A 19,903-nucleotide genomic window follows, 5' to 3' on the forward strand; every position below is an offset into this window, starting at 1 on the left:
CGACCGGAGGGCGGACGCATTGCTTAAGGGATCTTATTTTACCCTCTTGGAACAAGGCCGGAAGAAAATTGCCTCAGTTTCACCAAGAGGCCGTGGAGGCAGACAGATTAGATTCGGATTCAGCTTCCATCACTTAACGTTGAGAACATCCCCCTTCCCTTGCCCTCCAGTCTAGCCTTAGCTTTCTTTACAAACCCGAGGCAGAACATTTTACTGGCAGTGTTGTGAAATTTTAATGGGAGAAAAGCTGTAAACCGTCTAGCACAGCGTCTGACACAGTAAACACACAGTGAATAACTATTATCACACTTAGGAGAACTCTTTGATTCCCCGCACCTACTGTTCATGACAAAATTCTAGGTGTCTTCCTTCATTCCGCCCCCGTATTCCCGATCCACATCTTTGCATTTAAAATATATCTTGAATCTGTCCATTACTGTACATCTCCAGTACCTCTCTAGGCCAAGTCACACCATCACTTACCTAGCAAGATCTCCTAAGTGGTCTCCCTGCCTCCACTCTTAATATTTTACTATCTCTTGTTAACTCCTGACCCCCAGCCCCATGATTTTTTGCAAACAAGTCAGAGCATGTCATTCCCCTGCTCAAAACCCCGAATGGCTTTTCATTGCACTTAAAATAAAACCCCAACTCTTTAGACTAGCTTACAGAACTCTGTGTGTCTTAATAAAGCTGGAAAAAAAAAATCTTAAAGCCTAGTATGATCTGTGCCCTCACCTAATATACTCCTTACCATGTTCCAGCAAAACTGGTTTTCTTTTTCTTTTTTTAATACATCAAACTTGTACCTCCCTAAGGCCTTTGTTCTAGCTGTTCTCTCTGCCTCAAGCACTCATCCCTTAGTTTCTAAACATGGGTGACTCATTTTTACACTCAGATCAGTTGAAATGTCACTACTTCAGAGAAGACTTCCCTGACCAATGAAAAATAGCCCCTGCTGAGTCCCTTATTCTTACACCATCCTATTTTGTTTCCATCCCTACCCCCTACACTCACACAACTGTATGCCAGTTTCAAGAGAGCATGAATCTAAACTGTTCTGTTCACGCCTGAAGAGAACAGCATCTTAGAACGGAGCCGGGCATAGAGTAAAAGTTGTTTCAACTGTGATCTTCCTATGCTGGCTTCTTATACTTAAGTCCTCAGATCGAATTCCACATTGACTCCCTCCTCCCCCCTCCAAATTTATAGCATTTATTAAATTCTGAAACTGTCCAGTTTTTTCCTTAATATGTATTATCCATTCTCCCTACTAAAATATGCACTCCAGGAAGGCAGAGATCAATTTTGTTCACTGCTGTGATCCTAGTGCCTAGCACTGTGACAGACACAGTTGTGCTCAATAGTAATTGCTGTTGCAGAAAACAAAGGCATAGAGGTGACAGAATCTGTCCAAGGTCACTGAACTATTTGGTGGTGCAGCTTGAATTCTCACCCAGCTCTCTTTGAATCCAAGGTCCCTATCTGCTCTTGGCTTATACAGAGGTAAGGGAAAGACAAGGTTACTGCTTTCAGGAAGATGCCTACTGGAGGAAAGAGGCCACATAAAAGAGGAACTAAATTGCACTTTATGGTCTTATTTACCTTTGTAACTCCCACACCTTATACAAGCCATAAACGAACTAAGAAAACAGGAAATGGCTAAAAATCGTTAAGTGGAGGCTTCGAGGAAGGAGTGGTCTTCTGCAAGGTGGAATCCAAAAAAGCTTCAAGAAAGCGGTAACGTGGCGGGAAAGCTAATAAAGCTAGCCTGCGGGTTCTTTTGTTAAGGAGCTAATAACCCCGGGGGCTCTCGCTTCAGACCGCCTGGGTTTTTATGCTGGCAGCTCTCTTGCTGTGACCTTAGGAGTGTGTTACTTCTACCTCTCTACGTCCTAGTTTAGTTGTCGGTAAAACAACCGCACTTAACTTAAAGGGCTCTTGGGAAGACTGAGATAATGCACATAAAGGTGCTTTACACAGGGCCGGCCCGCGATGAACACTATAAATGTAAACTGTCATTGTCATTACATTACTGATTAAAGCGTGCTGACCTTACCAGCAGCTATTGGCTGACCATAGATGTGTAGAGCAATAGAAAACGTCCTACTTCTCTGATTTGAAAGGCACGCCGGGTCTGGCTCCAGGTCTCAGCACCGAGGACCCTTGGCCTCAGCCACGTATTTCTCAGCCCGCGGGAGAAGCGGGAGGCCGCTCTAGCAACGTGGGCCTCCAGTTCTCGGTGGTGCGAGGCCTGGCGCTTGCGCAGTGGGTGAGGCGGGCGAGGGGCGGGCCGCGCGAGCGGGGCGCGGCGGCGCGCGGAGGGTGCGGCGGAGCGGCCCTGCCTTCGCAGGTAACCGCGCGCGGGCCGGCGCCAGGGAGGGTCGGCGGGCTGGGGAGGCTGCCCTTTGGATCGCCAGGTCTCGGGTCCGCTACGGAGCCTGCCGGCTGGGGCTTACCGGTTCCCAGAGCCCGGCCTGGGAGCTCATGCGGCCCGGACTAAGACAGCGTCGGAAGTGGCGGCAAAGCCCTCGGAGGAGGGCTGTGGGTCTCACGCCCATCTCCCTGCCTGAAAAACCCCCAACCCAGCTCTCTCAGGGGCTGCTTTTGAGAGGGAAAAAGGCCTTGTTTGTTTAGGAATTTAGCCTTCTCGAGTCTGAGTTCATTCCCCAGGATCTGGCTTTCGATTGCACACTTCAGGAATTCAGGATCTCACAGAGCAGCCTCTTTCTATCTTGGGGCGAACTAAGATCTTCCTCTCATAACTTTCATCTCTTGTCCTCAGAGCAGCGCTAAGCCATTCCCGTATACGAAGACAGTTGCCCTTTACCCTCTCACACCTTTCTTTTGGGTTTCATGCTCCCACGTTCCTTTACCTGGCCCTTATGGGGCCTCACATCTAAGGCCCCTCGTTCTGGTAATCCTTTTCTGGATCCACTCCCATTTTCCAGAGATTTTCCCAAAACCATGTTCCAAAAGTACATTTGTAAGTAACACAGTTCTCAAGTCAGACAGACTTGAATTCTAATCCAGGGTCGTGCCAATCTAAGTATGTGACTTTGGGTAAGTCCCTTAACTTCTCCAAGCCTCAGTGTGCTCATCTGGAAATGGGGACAATCATATTATCTCTAGGTGGTTGAGAGGACGAAAGGAGGTGAAGAATGAAAATTATTTAGTGTGCTATCTGGAACACAGTAAGCACCCAGTTGATGTCAGTTATTTTTGAACAGATAATTACCCCCAAAAGCATGACAGTCTTGGAATCAAATGGAAAGTATAATAATAGCAATAAATAAATAAATAAAAATAGCATTTTCCATCGGTCATATAAGAAAGGTTTTTTAAGTGATGTTACTTAATGCTGAGGAGTGCTCAATGGTCAAATGGTACTTGATGGTACCCTGGTCAAGTGGTAGTACAGTTTGATACAGTCATCTTGGAAAGTGATGGAAATACATGTCGGGAGCTTTAGAAATGTCATTTACTTCATTTCACCAATGCATATCTGAAAATTTTCTCAGAAATAATCATAGTGCAGAAAACATGCAGAAACATGGTAATTATAGCACTATTTATAATTGTGAAACATTTAAACTTTTTGTTTTATTATTTTAATTGAAGTATGGTTGATATACATTATATTAGTTTCAGTTGTATACCATAGTGATTTAACAATTATATACATTACAAAATACCACAGGGGCGCCTGGATGGCTGAGTTGGTTAAGCCTGGGACTCAGTCTCAGCTCAGGTCTTGATCTCAGTTGTGAGTTCAGGCTTGGTGTTAGGCTACACACTTAGTGTGGAGCTTACTTAAATAGAACAAAACAAAACGAAAAAACACACGCAATAAGTGTAGTTGCCATCTGTTACCACACAAAGTTATTATAATATTATTGACTATATTCCCCGTGCTGTACTTTTCTTCCCTGTGACTTACTTATTTTATAACTGGAATTTTATACTTCTTAATCCCCTTCAACCTTCACCTACATTTAAATTTTCTACAGTGGAAAAATTTAACATATACAAAAGTAGAATAGGTAAATAAACCACCGTGTGCTCATCACCTCACTTCAACAATAATTAGTATTTTGCCTATGTTGTTTTTGTGAAAAATTTTAAACCTACTTAATGTCCAAAAATAGGAGAACAGGTGAATAAACTAGGGCACCTTTATTTAGAGTGCAATGAAGCTTTTAAAATAACAGAATTGTATATATGCTGTTATCACAAGTTTGAAAATGCAAAAGCTAACATCCAATCTGTGTAGAAAAAGAGATGGAAAGGAAGTACAATTGACTAGTAACTAGTTTCCCTTTGATGGTGGGACAGTGGATGATTTCCTCCCCTTCTATTTTTAGATATGGTATAAGTATTCCATAAAAATTATGTATTGTTGTTATAACAAAGAAACAACAAGCGAAATCTGAAAGCATTGCACCTGAACTAAGCACAAGAAGATGCCAGCGCAGGCTCACTGTTACAGAGACTAAGGGTGATCTATTTCCGCAGCCCACGCTTGTGTGAGCATTCGTCCGCCACATCATGTTAGTGCTTCCTAGTGAACTCTACGTCCGCTAACATGTCTGAATCTTTAACCCCCATCCTCTATGTGTAAGTGATTTGACTCTGACATTTTCTTCCCCTTATTTAGACTAGCATCACCCTCAGGGTAGGCAGAGATTTCCTGTGAAGAGATGACTCTCTCATTTCTTCTTTTCTTCCTTTCCTGAGCAGGATTCCAACTCATACTTCATGCATTTATACACTCTCCTTAAAACAACCACTTGGAACAATTCAAGTAAGATAATTTTGTTTTATCACAAAATTTTTCTTGTTCAAATCCATTATAGTGACATCTGACCAAAAATTTATTCTGCACTTGGTTGATAAACTAGATCTGCTTTTTAAACTGACATGGTACATCTTAAAACAGTGAAGGGAGGGGGTCACCTTAAAGAAAACGTATAAATGGAAAAAACAAACAAAACAACAACAAAAAGAACATGTATAAATGAGTTTTGTTTCAAATCAATGTGTGAAAAAACTTTTGTTTACTAGGTATGCCAAGAAGCCTTATCACACAGATGTCCTTCGAGATAATATGGATAAGTCCGGAGTTCTCCTCTGGGTGAAAGCAGAACCCTTTATAGTGGGTGCCTTGCAGGTGCCCCCTCCGTCCAAGTTCAGTCTTCACTATCTCAGGAAGATATCCACGTATGTGCGAACCCGGGCCACAGAAGGAGCTTACCCACGCCTGTACTGGTCTACATGGAGGCACATTGCATGTGGGAAGCTGCAGTTGGCTAAGGATCTGGCGTGGCTTTACTTTGAAATATTTGATAGCCTTGCAGTAAAGACACCAGAGGAGCGCCTGGAATGGTCTGAGATTCTGTCCAACTGCATGTCTGAGGATGAAGTTGAAAAGCAAAGAAATCAGGTATGGATTTATATGTATGTATATGTGTATTTAACTCTTTTTATAATAAACAGAAAATAAGCTATCTTTACTTTTTGTACTAGCTGTACAGTGTGTGGTTTTAGGTAAATGACTATTGTGATCCCAAAGTGCCATTTTTTTTTAACCATTCCAGTTGCAGTATTTAATGAATTACCCCTTACTTAGCAATCCCTATTCACCTACTTCCAAAGCAATAATGTTACAAGAACGCTGTAACCCTGACTTTGAAAATATTTTAAGGTGAGTGCGTGGTGATGAATCATTGATATATTACAGTCAGCGAACCTCACTATTTTTAAGTGAGCATCTTCCATGTGCTGGGATTCAAAGATGCTTGGAACAGCATCTCTGCCCTCATGGAGCTCATGGACTAGTAGGGGAAGTTGGTGTGTAAAAAAAGTGCTATTTGATAGTGTGGAATGTATAATAGTAAAAGCGTGCATAAAGTACAGAAATAAGGAGGAGGGGCGCCTGGGTGGCACAGCGGTTAAGCATCTGCCTTCGGCTCAGGGCGTGATCCCGGCGTTCTGGGATCGAGTCCCACATCAGGCTCCTCCGCTATGAGCCTGCTTCTTCCTCTCCCACTCCCCCTGCTTGTGTTCCCTCTCTCGCTGGCTGTCTCTATCTCTGTCAAATAAATAAATAAAATCTTTAAAAAAAAAAAAAAAAAAGAAATAAGGAGGAGAACGGTTAGTTCTGGTGATCAGGAAAGACTTCACAGAGAAAGTATATTAATCAGAGTAAGCTCGTTATAGTAACAAGCAATCCTGCCATTTCAGTGGCTTAGCACAGTAACATTCACGCAGCAGTGTAACAACAAGGCATCTGGTTGGATGAGTCTCTAGACTGCTGTTGTCCAAGCAGTGACTCTCAGGGATCTAGTCGTCTTCTATCTTTTGGAGCCACAATGTTATTAGCTTTGCTGCAGTTAAAAACAAACCAAAATGAAATTCCAATGGTCTACAGTAACAAAGGTTTGTTTCTTGCTTATTTTACGTGCAGCCTGCACTTTAGCTAGGGCTAAAGGTTATGGCTTGGCTCTATGTGTGTACTCATTTGGGGACCCAGGCTGAAGAAACATATTCTGTATAGGTCATGCCTACTCCATGACAGAAGAGAAGAGCAGCTGAGCAGGAGAAAACTCATGATGCCTCTTAAAACGTTTGCTCTGATGGGACATAGACTATAATTAGTTCAATTCCATTGGCTGAAGTTTTGTTATATGTCCGTGTCTAAAATCAGGACGATGGGGAGGTAAACTACCTCGCAGGAGGTAGGGAAATCCCATGGCCATGGATCAGGCTGTATTCCTAGAGGATGTGGAAGTGAGTAATTGTGGGTATAATACAGTTTGCCCCAGCCATGCCCACTAGGGCCTCAGAGTCCTTCACTTCCATTTTTTGCTGGAGCCTTTTTGGGAGACTTGAAAGTGACATATGTCAATCCACTTACATTCCATTGACTGCAACCCAGTTATACCATGTTTAACTTCACGGGAGGCTGAGAAATGCCATCTAAAAGTGTGCCCAGGAAAACAAGAAAAGGTATTTATTTAGTATCTAGCCACGCTCTGCCGCATGGGGTAATATCTAAACAAGGTTTGGAAATTGAAAAGTTTGGCAAGAGAGGAAGGACATTATTGTTACTCATTAATTAAACATTGAGTGCCTACTGTGTGTGAGGTACAGTAGTGGGTGCTGGATACAGAGATGAGTAAAACCTTCAAGAAGCTCCAGAGTTTTTGAGTGCTTATTATGTGCTAGATTCTATGCTAGTTACTAGGAATATAAAAATGAAAAAGATGAGGATCTTATAGTTTCACGAAGAGAAAGGTAGATGAATAATGATAATATAATAAATTGTTAAATGGAAGTATGTATAAAATCAAGGAATTTTGCTGAGTAAAAAAAAGCCAATTCCAGAAGGTTATGTATTGTATGATTCCATTTATATAACATTCTTGAAATGACAAAATTATAGAGATAGAGAACAAATACGTGATTGTCAGGAATTAAGGAAGGGGTGAGGGTGGGAGGGAAGTAAGAAGTAGGTGTGGCTATAAGAGGGCAACATGAGAGATCCTTGTGTGGATGGAAATGTTCTATAACTTGGCTGCATCAGTGTCAACCCCCTGATTGTGCTACTGTATTATAGCTTTGCAAGATGGGAAACTGGCTTCAGTGTACACGGGATCTCTCCATTAGTTCTTACAACTGCATCTGAATTTACAGTTATCTCAAAAAATTTAATTAAGAAAGTAAGCATTAAAAAATTATGTAGGCTCATGGGGTTCTGATTGCTGGTTGATTAAATAGGTTTAGGTGGTCCTGAGAATCTGTATTTTTCAATTCCTTACTTATAGCAATTTTGAGTCAGGTTGGGAAGCGTGGTGAATAGAGCTGTAGTAGCAGATGTATGACGTTTTTGTGTCTCTGTCTGGGTATGGAAACGGGTACATGAGGATAATCAGGAGCTTCAAACCGTACCCTTCTTCAAATAAGAAACGACTTATAAACATCTATCAGACCAGTAGTATTTTTTTAAGTCAAACACTCTTTTAAGAACTTGACGAAAACCTGAGTCCTCCTACCCCCCAAAATGTACATACACCAAAGACTTACATACAATTTCAGGTGTTGCATTGATACCCTAAACTTTATTGATAAGTCTGTGAGCCTTATGTTAGACTAAACTGCATATTTTTGAAATTTCCATCTTCTTTTCTTCCATTTATTTATGCAAATGACTAAAGTTTGTCTTTTTTTTAACTGCGATTTTAAACTTCTGAAATACTATACTTTTAAAAAGTACGTACTTCATCCTCTCCTCTCATCGATTTTGGGGAGAGAATGCCTATGCCATAGGTGCTACATAGCTTTCCGAGAAGGTGAGTGACTCTAGTTTAATTAGTTTTATAAACTCCTGTATCTGGGTAGCAGAAACATACATATCAGATGCTAGCAAGTTTCCTTTTTTCTTTTCTTTCTTTTTTTTTTTTTTTTTTTTTTTTTTTTTTTAGGATTGGCAAACTGTTGTGAATTTATTTTACTGTATCTAATTAGTTGTAGACGAGGGACTGATGTGGTTTAGGACATGTGTTCATCATTTCTTTTCTTTTTGGCCAGCTTTCAGTGGACACCCTACAGTTCCTGCTCTTCTTATATGTACAGCAGTTAAACAAGGTCTCCCTGAGGACATCTTTGATTGGAGAAGAGTGGCCTAGTCCCAGAAATAGATCTCAGTCTCCTGACTTGACTGAAAAATCCAGTTGCCATAATAAGGTACTGTTTAAATTTTGGCCTCCTTCTTTGAAAGGGACAATTTATGAGGGAGATGATTTGCCTTCATTAAAAATTGTGCTGGGATTACTTATATAAGCCAGTCATTTGCTGGCGTGTTTTGTTTTGTTTTGCTTTTTCGTTTCTTTTCCTTATTATAAAACAAAATAAATATTTGCAGCTAGTCCAAATAGAGAAGTAATTTCCATTCATTTCTTCAATGACACAACAATCACATGATTTGGGGGCAAATTATTCACTGTACTCTCATTAGCATTCTCATTTTTGCCAATGTTAATGAATTTGAATCTACTTATTTGACTCAGTTAGGATACATGAGAAGATGTAGTGTCTGCAAAGTCTGTTGAAATTTATTGAAAAAGTTTCGAGAAGAATATCTTCTCATGTGTTTAAGTGCTGTGCTTTGGTATACCGGAGCTCAGCATGCTTATGTCATATTATATGATGCAACAACCTAGAGGTTAAACTTAACTGCCTCACATTGTGAGTTCTAGAAATTGTGTTATTTCTTCTTTCTGTTTTTATAAAGAAAACGGAAACGTTTTACCTGTTTATGTAAAAGTATTCCAAAAAGCTTTAAGTAAAGCATAGATCTAGTGTTACTGCCGTGTGCAGGTTCTGTAAAAATGGTCTGAGGCAAACAGCGACAGCAAAATCTTCTCTGATATTTGGCACTTTTATAATCTCCTTTTTCAAGTAAACCTGTCCACCCTTATGTTCCATGGTACGATTCCCTCCTGGTTTTGCTTCTCATTTTTCCTTCTCACTCTTCTTCATGAGCCTCCGCACTGGTCCGTACAGGCCGCTACTCCCCCAGGATTCTGTCTGCGGCAATGTTGTCTTCTTGCTGGACGTATTCTTTAAACATAATTCTTCTCTTCCCATGACTTCACATTTCTCAATGACTCCTGAGTTTGTCTCCATCCTAGAGTTCCCTCCTCATGTAGATGCCCTATCTATACCTTAAATTCAGAATGTCCAAGTCCAGATGTATTAGGCCAATCATTGTCTGTCCTCTCCGTGTTGAATGGGCACCATGTCAAGATGGTGTTTGGAATTAAGGTAGTCTGCATTCAAATTGACTCTGCCACATATTATTATGATTTTAGGCAAGTCAGTTTACTTTCCTAGGCCTTTGCTTCTGTTTTGTGAATGGGGATGATAATGCCTATTTCTGAGTGGCTGTGAAATTTCAGTAATACATCAGCATGAGACTTGTTGCGTGGTAACCATCAGTATATGGTGACTCTTAGTTTGTGCTACAGCATGACCTCTCCCAACAACTGATTAGACCAGAGATGGACACTTGACTAGAGTAACCCATTCATAGATATGTATTTGAAATTGGTCTGATTTGGATTGATCACCTGGCCCAATCAGTGCCACCAGGAACTGAAGAAATTACCAGTTTGTGCTGGGTGCTTGAGCTGGACGCTCAGGTAGCACTGGTACGAGAATAGCCACCATGTTCACGAGTGACCTGGAGTTATGAGGGATTAGAAACCCTGAGGTAATCAGAGAAAAAGAATAGAATGGAACAGACATGGAGAGACACTGGCGTCTGAGAGAGAACCAGGCTCCTGATGGCCTTCCAGTTCCAGTTCTGATGAGGCCTACCTGTACTTCAGTTTGGGAGATGACTGTGCGTCACTACGGTAAAATCTCCCTTTATCTGAATTGACTTATATTCCCAAAGCCAGAGGAAGTTACCACCAGCTACCCATGCTCGTTCTCTCAGCACCCATACCTACTTTTTTGTCAAGTCTTGCTTATTCTGCCTCCAAAATAACTCTGATTTAAAAATCTGTCCCTCTTTGGGTGGCTGGCTTGGTTGGTAGAGCACGCAACTCTTGATCTCAGGGTTGTGAGTTGAAGCGCCCCACATTAGAGATTACTTAAAAATAAGATCTTTAAAAATAAGGTCTGTCTCTTTTCTTCCTCTTATATAGGCCATACTGACATTGGTGGGGGGCTTGATTTCTATAATTAGGTCCTACCTGGTCACCCTGCTTTTAGTCTACACTCCACCTACTACACTGGACTTTCTAAATGCAGAAGGATTGTATCTGTTTCCTGTCAAAACTCCCATCAGTAATTATCGTTGTCACTGTTGTTTTCACCTTGCGGTCCATGGAGCCGCCTCAGGACCTACTATGGGTGAGGGGATGCAGTAAGAGAGATGAAGAGCGACAGCTCTGCTTCGACATGTTCTATGGTATCCAAATGAGTGTTTACTAAAAAGAAAAAAGGTATAGCTATTTAGAAAATAGTTTTAAAGTCCCCGGCACATGAAATAAAGCCCAGATGCTTTAGTGTTTCATGCAGGCCTTTCATGATTGGTCCCTACCTGCCAGTTTTCTGAACACGGCAGGTAATTTTACTGCTGTGGATCTTTGCATATGCTATTCCCTAGGCCTAGAATGCCTTTTTTCCTTGTCTGTTTGCATAACTACCAACATGAATCAAGAATTTGTTCTAATAGCACTCCATGATGGTATTTTTTCCCCAAGAGGGGTTCCTTATTCCTCTCAGGCTCATAGCATGTCTTTACAGATCTCTGCTGTAGTTCTTATCTCATTGTGTAATAGTTGCTTGCTTGTATTGTCTTATCACTACATAGGCTTTGAGTTTCTTGAGGACAAGAACTGTGTCCTATTCAATTTGCATAATTCATCACTTAACACTGTTCATACTGCATAAGAGATATTCAAGAAATATCTCTCGAATGAGTGAGCCAAGTCATTGAGACATCTGCCAACTCAAAGCTTATTCCAAAAGTGATAACTTCTCTTAAATCTAGCTACTGTAAGGTCAGTTGCATTGTTTCATCCAGTGGAATTTGAAACTCCTCCTGTAATATGAGAAGGTAACTAGAGAAACCCAGTGTTTCATGGAATGAATGTCCAAGGTGGCTATTTTTATGTTAGATCTGAAACTTTGAGTATTTACTAGTTGTGGGATCTTGGGCAAGTTTCTTAACCTTTCTGTATCTCCAATTCCTCATTTGTAAAATGGGCATGGTAACGGCATCTTATGCAAGATGGTTGCTAGGATTAAATATGGTAAAGTTTATACAACGCTTTGTGGTTGGCATGCACTAAGGGTTAGCTGTAGTATTACTTTTGAATTAGCTAAGGAAGGGAGAGAATCTGTTTATGCCTATCACATAATATTAAAAAATCTTTATAAGGTTTATAGTGTGGCCTTAAATGCTTTTTTAGGAGGTGAGGCAAAATAGAAATACAAAAAAATTAAAATATAAAATTTTCAGGTCTTGTAAAATCTGTTCTGTTAAGAGTGCTTCATTTTGATATTTTTTAGAACTGGAATGATTACAGTCACCAAGCCTTTGTCTGTGATCATCTGTCAGATCTCCTTGAGCTGCTTTTAGATCCAGAACAACTCACTGCATCATTTCATTCGACCCACAGTAGCCTAGTCTCTCGCGAAGCTGTTGTGGCCCTCAGCTTTCTTATTGAGGGTACAGTGAGTAGAGCCAGGAAGATATATCCCCTTCATGAACTCGCTCTGTGGCAACCACTGCATGCAGACAGCGGCTTCTCAAGGATCTCTAAGACCTTTTCTTTCTACAAGCTGGAAGCCTGGTTGAGAGCCTGTTTGACTGGGAATCCATTTGGTACATCTGCTTGCCTCAAGTCTGGAAAGAAATTGGCTTGGGCTCACCAAGGTATTTTTTCAGTATTTTAATCTATAGTAAATTGAATGACAACTTAAGGAACCTAGTGTTTTCTGGTGCATTAGTAATCACACATCTTCTGTAGAAGACCTAAAAATATTGCCACTATAAGAGAGAAGAAGGGAACTGCTCTCTTTCGTCTATGACTTTTTCCATCAAGGCAGCAATAGTCTGAGAGAGTCGATTTCAGAGTCCAGGTCGTTCTGGTCGCAGTTAATGGATCTCCACGTTCAGTCAACCGTCTCTTTGCTCTGCTTTTCTCTATCTGACTCTTTCTCCCTCACCCTCTCACGTGCTCATGTGTTGAGGGCCTTCCTGTTTTCTCTGCACCACAGCCAAATTTGGCCATTCCACAGTGACAACCTCAGAGAGTTGGTGTAAAGATGGGGTCCTTTTTAGGTACATAGACACAAACAGATTAGACTTTTCTGGATTGGAAATGTCAAGTTACAGTAGAGAAAATCTGTCCTTGGTTGTATCAGATACCTATTCCTGACTGTCCAGCGATGGCTAACAGGATAGTTTCAGGGGCTGTATGACTTCTGGGGCCCAGGTATAAGTTTAAAGAGAAGTAGATGCCTACATTGAGACAAATGCCAGGCAAAATTAATGAAAAAAACAAACAAACCTAGACTATACTTCCACAATCTCTGAATTTCAAGGATAAAGAAAAAATAGGTTCTGTGTAATTAAAAAATCAGTTTTGTGTCAAACTTCTATAATTTGACATATTTTTATAATTTGACGATCATGAAAAATGATTCAGCAATGTCTACAGAATCTCAAGCAAAAAGATTGTGATCCAAGAATTCTAAATCCAGCCAAGCTATTGCTCTAGTAAGAGGTCACAGACTTCCAGGTATCTAAGGGTCCCATAAATATAGAGGATATGCTACATAATTCTTGATGGTGCTTAAAGAGTATAGGCTTAAGCAAGCTTTTAAATGTCATTACAGTAGTCACTAGTAGGTAAAAGGGGATATCTAAACTCTTAGGATTATATCAAAATGTCAGCAGAGGTGGATAATAGGATCACAAAAAATTCTATCTTCTTTTACCACTCGTATTTAAAAATTGTCTCCAATAACCATGTATTACTTACTTAATAAAAGGAAACATTAAGAATTGTTTTTTTTAAAAAAAGTAATAATATACTTATGTGACCTCCTCATATTTGGCCAGTATTCTTTACAGGGGTGTCCTACTGGCTCTCAGAGAGGTGCCGTTTGAGAAGCTAGTCCCATCACGGTGAGACTGTATTAGGAGGGCAACCCCTGCACAGAGTTTTTGAGTGTCAGTTTGCGCAAGGGACTGTGCGTGAAAGGAAGATGTGCTCTCAGTTACTAGCGATGCAGGGATTAAAGGCATGAATCCAAGTAGAATTCATGGAACAATGTGGTAAGTAGCTTAGGAAGGGTTTGAAATTAGTATTACGGCAATTTAAAGAGATTATTTAAGGATTGGGATGATAAATTAAGGCAATTTGGGAAAGATACTTGAGTTATTTGAGTTGGGCCAGCTCTGTCCCTAGCCATATGGCCTTAGGCACATTACCTGAAAGATACACAGGGAAAAAAATCTTAGATCTGTAGGCAATCTTGAATGGACTAGAGGTTTTAAAAAATTTTTATGACAAAAAATTATGAAATATTGCAAACATACAGAAAAACACAAGGAACAGTATAGCAAACACTTCTTTACCCAATGCCCAGATCTAATGTTTTCCCAAACCTTACACGTATCTAATTTTAGACACTTATACACGTAGACATATGTAACCTCATATGGTTGGTTGTTTTTCTTTGATTTGAAACGATCTCATTTATTTATGTTTTTCTTAAATAGTTGAAGGGACGACCAAAAGAGCTAAGATTGCTTGTAATACGCACGTGGCCCCTAGGATGCATCGCATGGTGGTGATGAGCCAGGTTTACAAGCAGACCTTGGCCAAGAGCTCAGATACTCTGGTGGGGGCACATGTAAAGATTCATCGTTGCAACGAATCTTTTATATATCTGCTCTCTCCCTTACGGTAAGCACAATTCTGATATTTTGATCTTTTCTGTGGACTCGGATTGATCCTTTTTTGCCATCAGAGAATGATTTTGTAGTCAAATATTCTTTTATCTTACTCTCATTCAGCGGAATTTACCTCATTTCTTCATTTTTCAGATCTGTGACCATTGAGAAATGCAGGAATAGCACCTTTGTCTTGGGCCCTGTACAGACTGCTCTTCACGTCCACAGCTGTGATAATGTTAAAGTCATTGCTGTTTGCCATCGTTTGTCCATCTCTTCTACAACAGGCTGCGTCTTTCACGTTCTGACGCCTACACGCCCACTTATTCTCTCTGGAAACCGGGCAGTAACTTTTGCCCCTTTCCATACCCATTACCCAATGCTGGAGGATCACATGGCCCGGACCGGCCTCGCTACGGTGCCTAACTATTGGGATAAGCCAATGATTGTGTGCAGAGAGAACTGCAACGCAAGTGTCTTCCGACTCTTACCACCTTGTGAATTCTATGTATTTATTATCCCCTTTGAAATGGAAGGGGACACTACAGAGATACCTGGGGGCCTTCCATCTGCATATCAGAAGGCACTGGGTCAAAGAGAACAGAAGATACAGATCTGGCAGAAAACTGTGAAGGAGGCTCGTTTGACAAAGTGAGTGTTTTCTAGAGAATTTGTCTTATGTACAACTCTATGGGAAAACAAATTAATCTGTACATGTTTACAGCTGTACTAAAGTAATAAAAAAGATATAACGTGTCTTTTGTTAAGGTCAGTATTCCAGGCTGTTTGGTTGGGGGATGGGAGCAAGTAGGTGCTCAAGAATTAGACTCCCTACTTTCCAGAAGCTTTAAGTTGATAGAGAAACAACTTGTATGCATGAAAGATTATATATAGAACATGCCACATGATCTAATACTTAAATGAATTGGTTTTAGTTTTTAGCTCTCTAAATTGTATTGGTGGTTCTCACCCTCGGTTGTACACCAGTCATCCAAGGAGCTTGTTGGAAATACAAATTTCCTGACTCCACCATATCACAGACAAACTCTCCAAGGGTGGATTCCTAATGCTGCTCCGTAGACTAGTGCTAGTTTTTGTCCAGGTTTTCCCTAATCCATGGTAAAATGTGAAAAATAAGTACAGTAGTACAGTGTTTTAAAACAAAGCTAAATTTAGTCCACTTAAAATAAAGTTTTTCCTGAAATTATATCCTTCCTAAACTTGGGGTGCTAAAATATCTTATTTTTAAATTACGTGTTTGTGGTAGTAGATGATTGTGGTTTATTATGTTTGCCACAAGATTTTATTTCAAGGGTACTGGTCTTTGAACTCTAGAAGCCAGGGACACGCTATATGGTTAATAGAGCTTCAGAAAACATCAGTGTGGGTAGTCAGGGAAGATTTATGGGGGAAGTAGAATTTGTGTTGGATCTGGAGGAATTAGCAGTGTTTGGATAGGAGCTGAGGACTGGGCAGAATACTTTTGTATCTGACCAATCGGGGTGATGGTGGGCTCCAATGTACAGAACTGAACAGAGCAGTTATTTGGAGGGAATAAATGGATAACTAGAAATAATTTAATGTCTATCCCATTAAAGTACTTTATAATCACCTGGAGTAAAATGAACATGAATTTAGTGTTCTTACATTTTTTCTGCTCTTGATGGCACTTTTAGGGATCAAAGGAAGCAGTTCCAGGTACTTGTGGAGAATAAGTTTTATGAGTGGTTGATTAATACGGGACATCGCCAACAGCTGGACAGTCTTGTGCCCCCTGCCGCAGGCTCCAAACAAGCAGCGGGATAGACTCGCACATGGAGACACTGGTGGGCATTTATAACATAGACCGCTTCCAAGAAATTATCTTGGCAAAACCTTACAGACATGCAGAAAAGCTGTGCAGAATATTATGTTACTGGCCACTGCCTCTTTTTCTCTGCCAAACCCACTTGTATGTATAGGCTTTACATACCTATTTTTACCACACTTTACAGAGAAGACCAGCCAAACTGTTCCATAGGTGGAGTCTATGGAATAATGGGCAAATATAATGGCAAAGTTTTGTCTTTTTTCTTCTTGCCTAGTACAGGTTTCTACTGTCCAAAGATTCTACTTTCCCCATACATAGCTTTCAGTTGTATTTCCGCTTTCTAACACATCTCTCATCTTTCCCATCACCCACACACGAATCCATTAAGTTAACTGATCTTTGTTAATTGCCCATATGACTATTCATAAATTACCAGAATTAATCCAAATGAATTTGGATTTGAATACTGATTTGAATACTGAACTCCGGAAGATCACAGATCCAATAGAAGAGAACATGGATACAGACAGATTTTCTAGAAGTCATTTAATCCAAATATAAAATATTATTTTTTTAAAAATAGAAATTACTTTTCTATTTTGAAGTCTTTTTAAAGACTAATAATAGAAACACAAAGGATATCAAATAGTTCACAGAAAAATACTTACATACACAAAGATAACTTTACAATTAAAGAAATGTAAGATACTATTTTTCCTCTGTCAGATTAGCAAGGATCAAAAGCTGGTAGACAACACTGGTAAGGCATTTTATTTACCACTGGGGAAAGTGTATACATTTGTACAACATCTTTGGAGGATAGTTTGACAAAATACAAATTGTAAATGCACACGGTTCTTTGACTTAGCAATTTCACTTAGCATGTATCTTATAGATACACTCATGTAGGTAAAAATCTCTTTAAAAAATATGTTCATTGCAGCATTGTTTGAAATAGGTGTAGACTAGAAACAATCCCAGTGCTTCCCAGTAGAGGGCTGATGCCTAATGCATTGGTTCACCCATGTTAAAGAATGCATCTTTAAAAAAAGAATGTGGTCTGTCTATAGGTGCTGATACTGAATCTCTAAGCTGAGGGTTTGGAAGGGTGAAGGCAGAAGAGGCGGAGTAAAATATTGCCTTGTGTGTTTGAAAAAAGAGGGATAGTTATCACACATAGTTATATGCTTATTATATGCCTTAAAAACTTCTGAAAGAAAATAAAGAAATTATTTTTATTTTTATTTTTTTAAGATTTTATATATTTATTTATTTGAAACAGAGTGAGAGCAAGAGAGAGAGCACACAAGCCAGGGGAGCAGGAGAGGGAGAAGTGGACTCCCCACCGAGTAGGGAGCCCGACATGGGGCTCGATGCCAGGACCCTGGGATCATGACCTGAGCCAAAGGCAGACACTTAGCCAACTGAACCACCCAGGCGCCCTGGACATAAAGAAATTATTGAAAGTGTTTGTCTTTGAGGAATGAGATTAGATGTCTAGGGTGATTGAAAACTTATTCTTAATTTTTGTTGATATAGAATTCACATACCATGAAATTCACCTTTTTAAAGTAAAGGATTCAGTGGCTTTTGTTAATACAGTCACAGTACAACCTTCACTACTAACTAATCCAGAACATTTTCATCACCCTAAAAACAAACCCCATACACACGGACAGTCACCCCTTATTCCTCCACCCCCTCTTTCTCCAGTCCCTGGCAACCACTAATCTACTTTTTGTCCCTTGATTTGTCAACTCTGGACATTTCCTATAAATGGAATCATTGGACATGTGGCCTTTGTGCCTGGCTTCTTTCACTTAACGTCATGGTCTTAGTGTCATCTCTGTTGTAGCATGTGTCAGTATGCCATTCCTTTTTATGGCTGGATAATATTCCATTATATGAATATACCACACTTTGTTCATCAGTTGATCTGAGATTTGAATTGTTTCCCCTTTTCAGTTGTTTTTACTTTTATTGTGAATAATATTGCTATGTACTTTAGTGTACAAGTTTTTTTGTAGACATATATTTTCAATTCTCTGGGTATATACCTAGGAGTAGAATTGTAAGGTTATAGGTTTAACTTTTTGAGGAAATGCTGAACTGTTTCCCAAAATTGCAAAAACTTTATTGTTTATACATTGTTTGCATTTTCAAATGTGTATTCCTTTTTACAAAAAGGAATTTTATAATACTTATTTAATAAATGCTGAGATTAAGAATCAGGAATCTGATGAAGATTATCCAAAGGAAGTGGGAACTATGAGAAGGTGAAATTTTAGTTGGGGCTAATCCTGATAGCCTGCCACTTTTTCATGCCTTTTCTTCTATTATGAACTAATGTGACCCTCAGAAAAAAGGAATAGAATTAACCTTAAATCTTATGTATTTAATATTCTAAACTCTCACCTGACCTTGATTTATATGATTTTGTAAATACAAGTTTTTTCTTATTATTTGCATGAAAGCAATAGAAAATTAAGTTATTGATATTTTTCTCTTGTTATCTACAGGGCCCTGGAAGCAGGAGGATGCATGCAAGATGGTACACATCTTGAAACTAAATGGGGAACATGCTCTTGCTGCTTAAGAAGCAATGCGGCTTTTTCCTTCTTATTTAAGACCGTTCCTTGATTTCCATTCCATGCTGATGTATTACTGCTTAGGTCGAATTTTAGATGAACTTCTGACTATCATATAAACATATTGTTTATAGAAAATCAGAAAGCTCATCTTTGTGTTGCCAAAATGAAGAAGTTGAGGAAGACGGTTTCATTGTAGGTTAATATTAAAGTGACTGAATGTAGATTTACAAGTAAATTTCACATTTTAATTTCTATGATGAAAGGATCTCATCCTTCCTAGAGTTGAATAAGAGTTTCATAGTTCTTTGAAACTATTTAAAAGGAAATTGCTACTCCTTTTAAAAAATAATTGGAATGAAAATATAGTTTGTTGGTGTATAAATATAACAGAAATAGTTTTATACAAAGATATCTTAGTCCTTAAAACTGTGAAGCAATGAAATTGTGTTAAAATCTTTATTTTTCATTTTCTGCTTCAAATTTTCAATAAGCGAACTCTAAACGGTAATTTTCTCCTTTTGATAAAAAGATAAAGCTTACTTTTAATTTTAGAAAAGGTTTTATGAGGGAGGAAAGAATTTTTCCTCTATCCTTCTAGGTTCTTTTGGCTTTAGTCTATTAATTAAATGGACATAAGACAGATTAACAGGAAGAAAACAATTTTAATTACATATCTATGGGAGACTCATAAGAATATGAGTCCCAGGAACAAGTCAGGCAGTTGGTTTATATGCCACCCTGAGCTAAGGAAGGGGGTATGGGCCTTGGGCTTCGAGGGGAGGAAGGTAATTCACAGGATGTTAGGAAGAGCAGATGTGTGGCAGTTAGATGTTTGCCTTGTCATACAGATGGGCCATTCAGATTAAAAGTTCCCTCTGGTAATAGCTCTTCTGGGCCAGGCCCCCTATCTGAATTATTTTAGGTAAGTTAAGTTTTTCTTGAATCTGCGGGGTCTTCGTCACCTTTAGCTCAAAATAGTCCACATGCTACAGTAGCACGTTTTGGGGTCATGTTTTCTCCCTC

General features: G+C 39.6%; 1 protein-coding gene across 1 annotated transcript; it reads left to right on the forward strand.

Moving 5' to 3' along the window:
• Positions 1–2,286: 2,286 nt before the first annotated feature.
• TBCCD1 (TBCC domain containing 1) lies at positions 2,287–19,582 on the forward strand. Its single transcript, XM_040621477.1, has 8 exons — positions 2,287–2,353; positions 5,065–5,443; positions 8,590–8,745; positions 12,085–12,451; positions 14,306–14,492; positions 14,633–15,130; positions 16,156–16,305; positions 18,809–19,582. The coding sequence occupies exons 2-7, from the start codon at positions 5,108–5,110 to the stop codon at positions 16,283–16,285; spliced, it is 1,674 nt and encodes a 557-aa protein (XP_040477411.1). The 5' UTR covers positions 2,287–2,353; positions 5,065–5,107; the 3' UTR covers positions 16,286–16,305; positions 18,809–19,582.
• Positions 19,583–19,903: the final 321 nt, after the last annotated feature.

Source organism: Ursus maritimus, unplaced genomic scaffold (genome assembly GCF_017311325.1).
Source record: "Ursus maritimus isolate PB19 unplaced genomic scaffold, ASM1731132v1 scaffold_4, whole genome shotgun sequence".
Taxonomy (NCBI): domain Eukaryota; kingdom Metazoa; phylum Chordata; class Mammalia; order Carnivora; family Ursidae; genus Ursus; species Ursus maritimus.

Excerpts from the sequence above, each read along its gene's own strand:
- TBCCD1 (XM_040621477.1), top strand. The coding sequence starts at position 5,108 with ATGGATAAGTCCGGAGTTCTCCTCTGGGTGAAAGCAGAACCCTTTATA. Across the intron at positions 12,452-14,305 it reads ATTGGCTTGGGCTCACCAAG|TTGAAGGGACGACCAAAAGA; the intron begins GTATTTTTTCAG and ends TTTCTTAAATAG. Across the intron at positions 14,493-14,632 it reads TATCTGCTCTCTCCCTTACG|ATCTGTGACCATTGAGAAAT; the intron begins GTAAGCACAATT and ends TTCATTTTTCAG.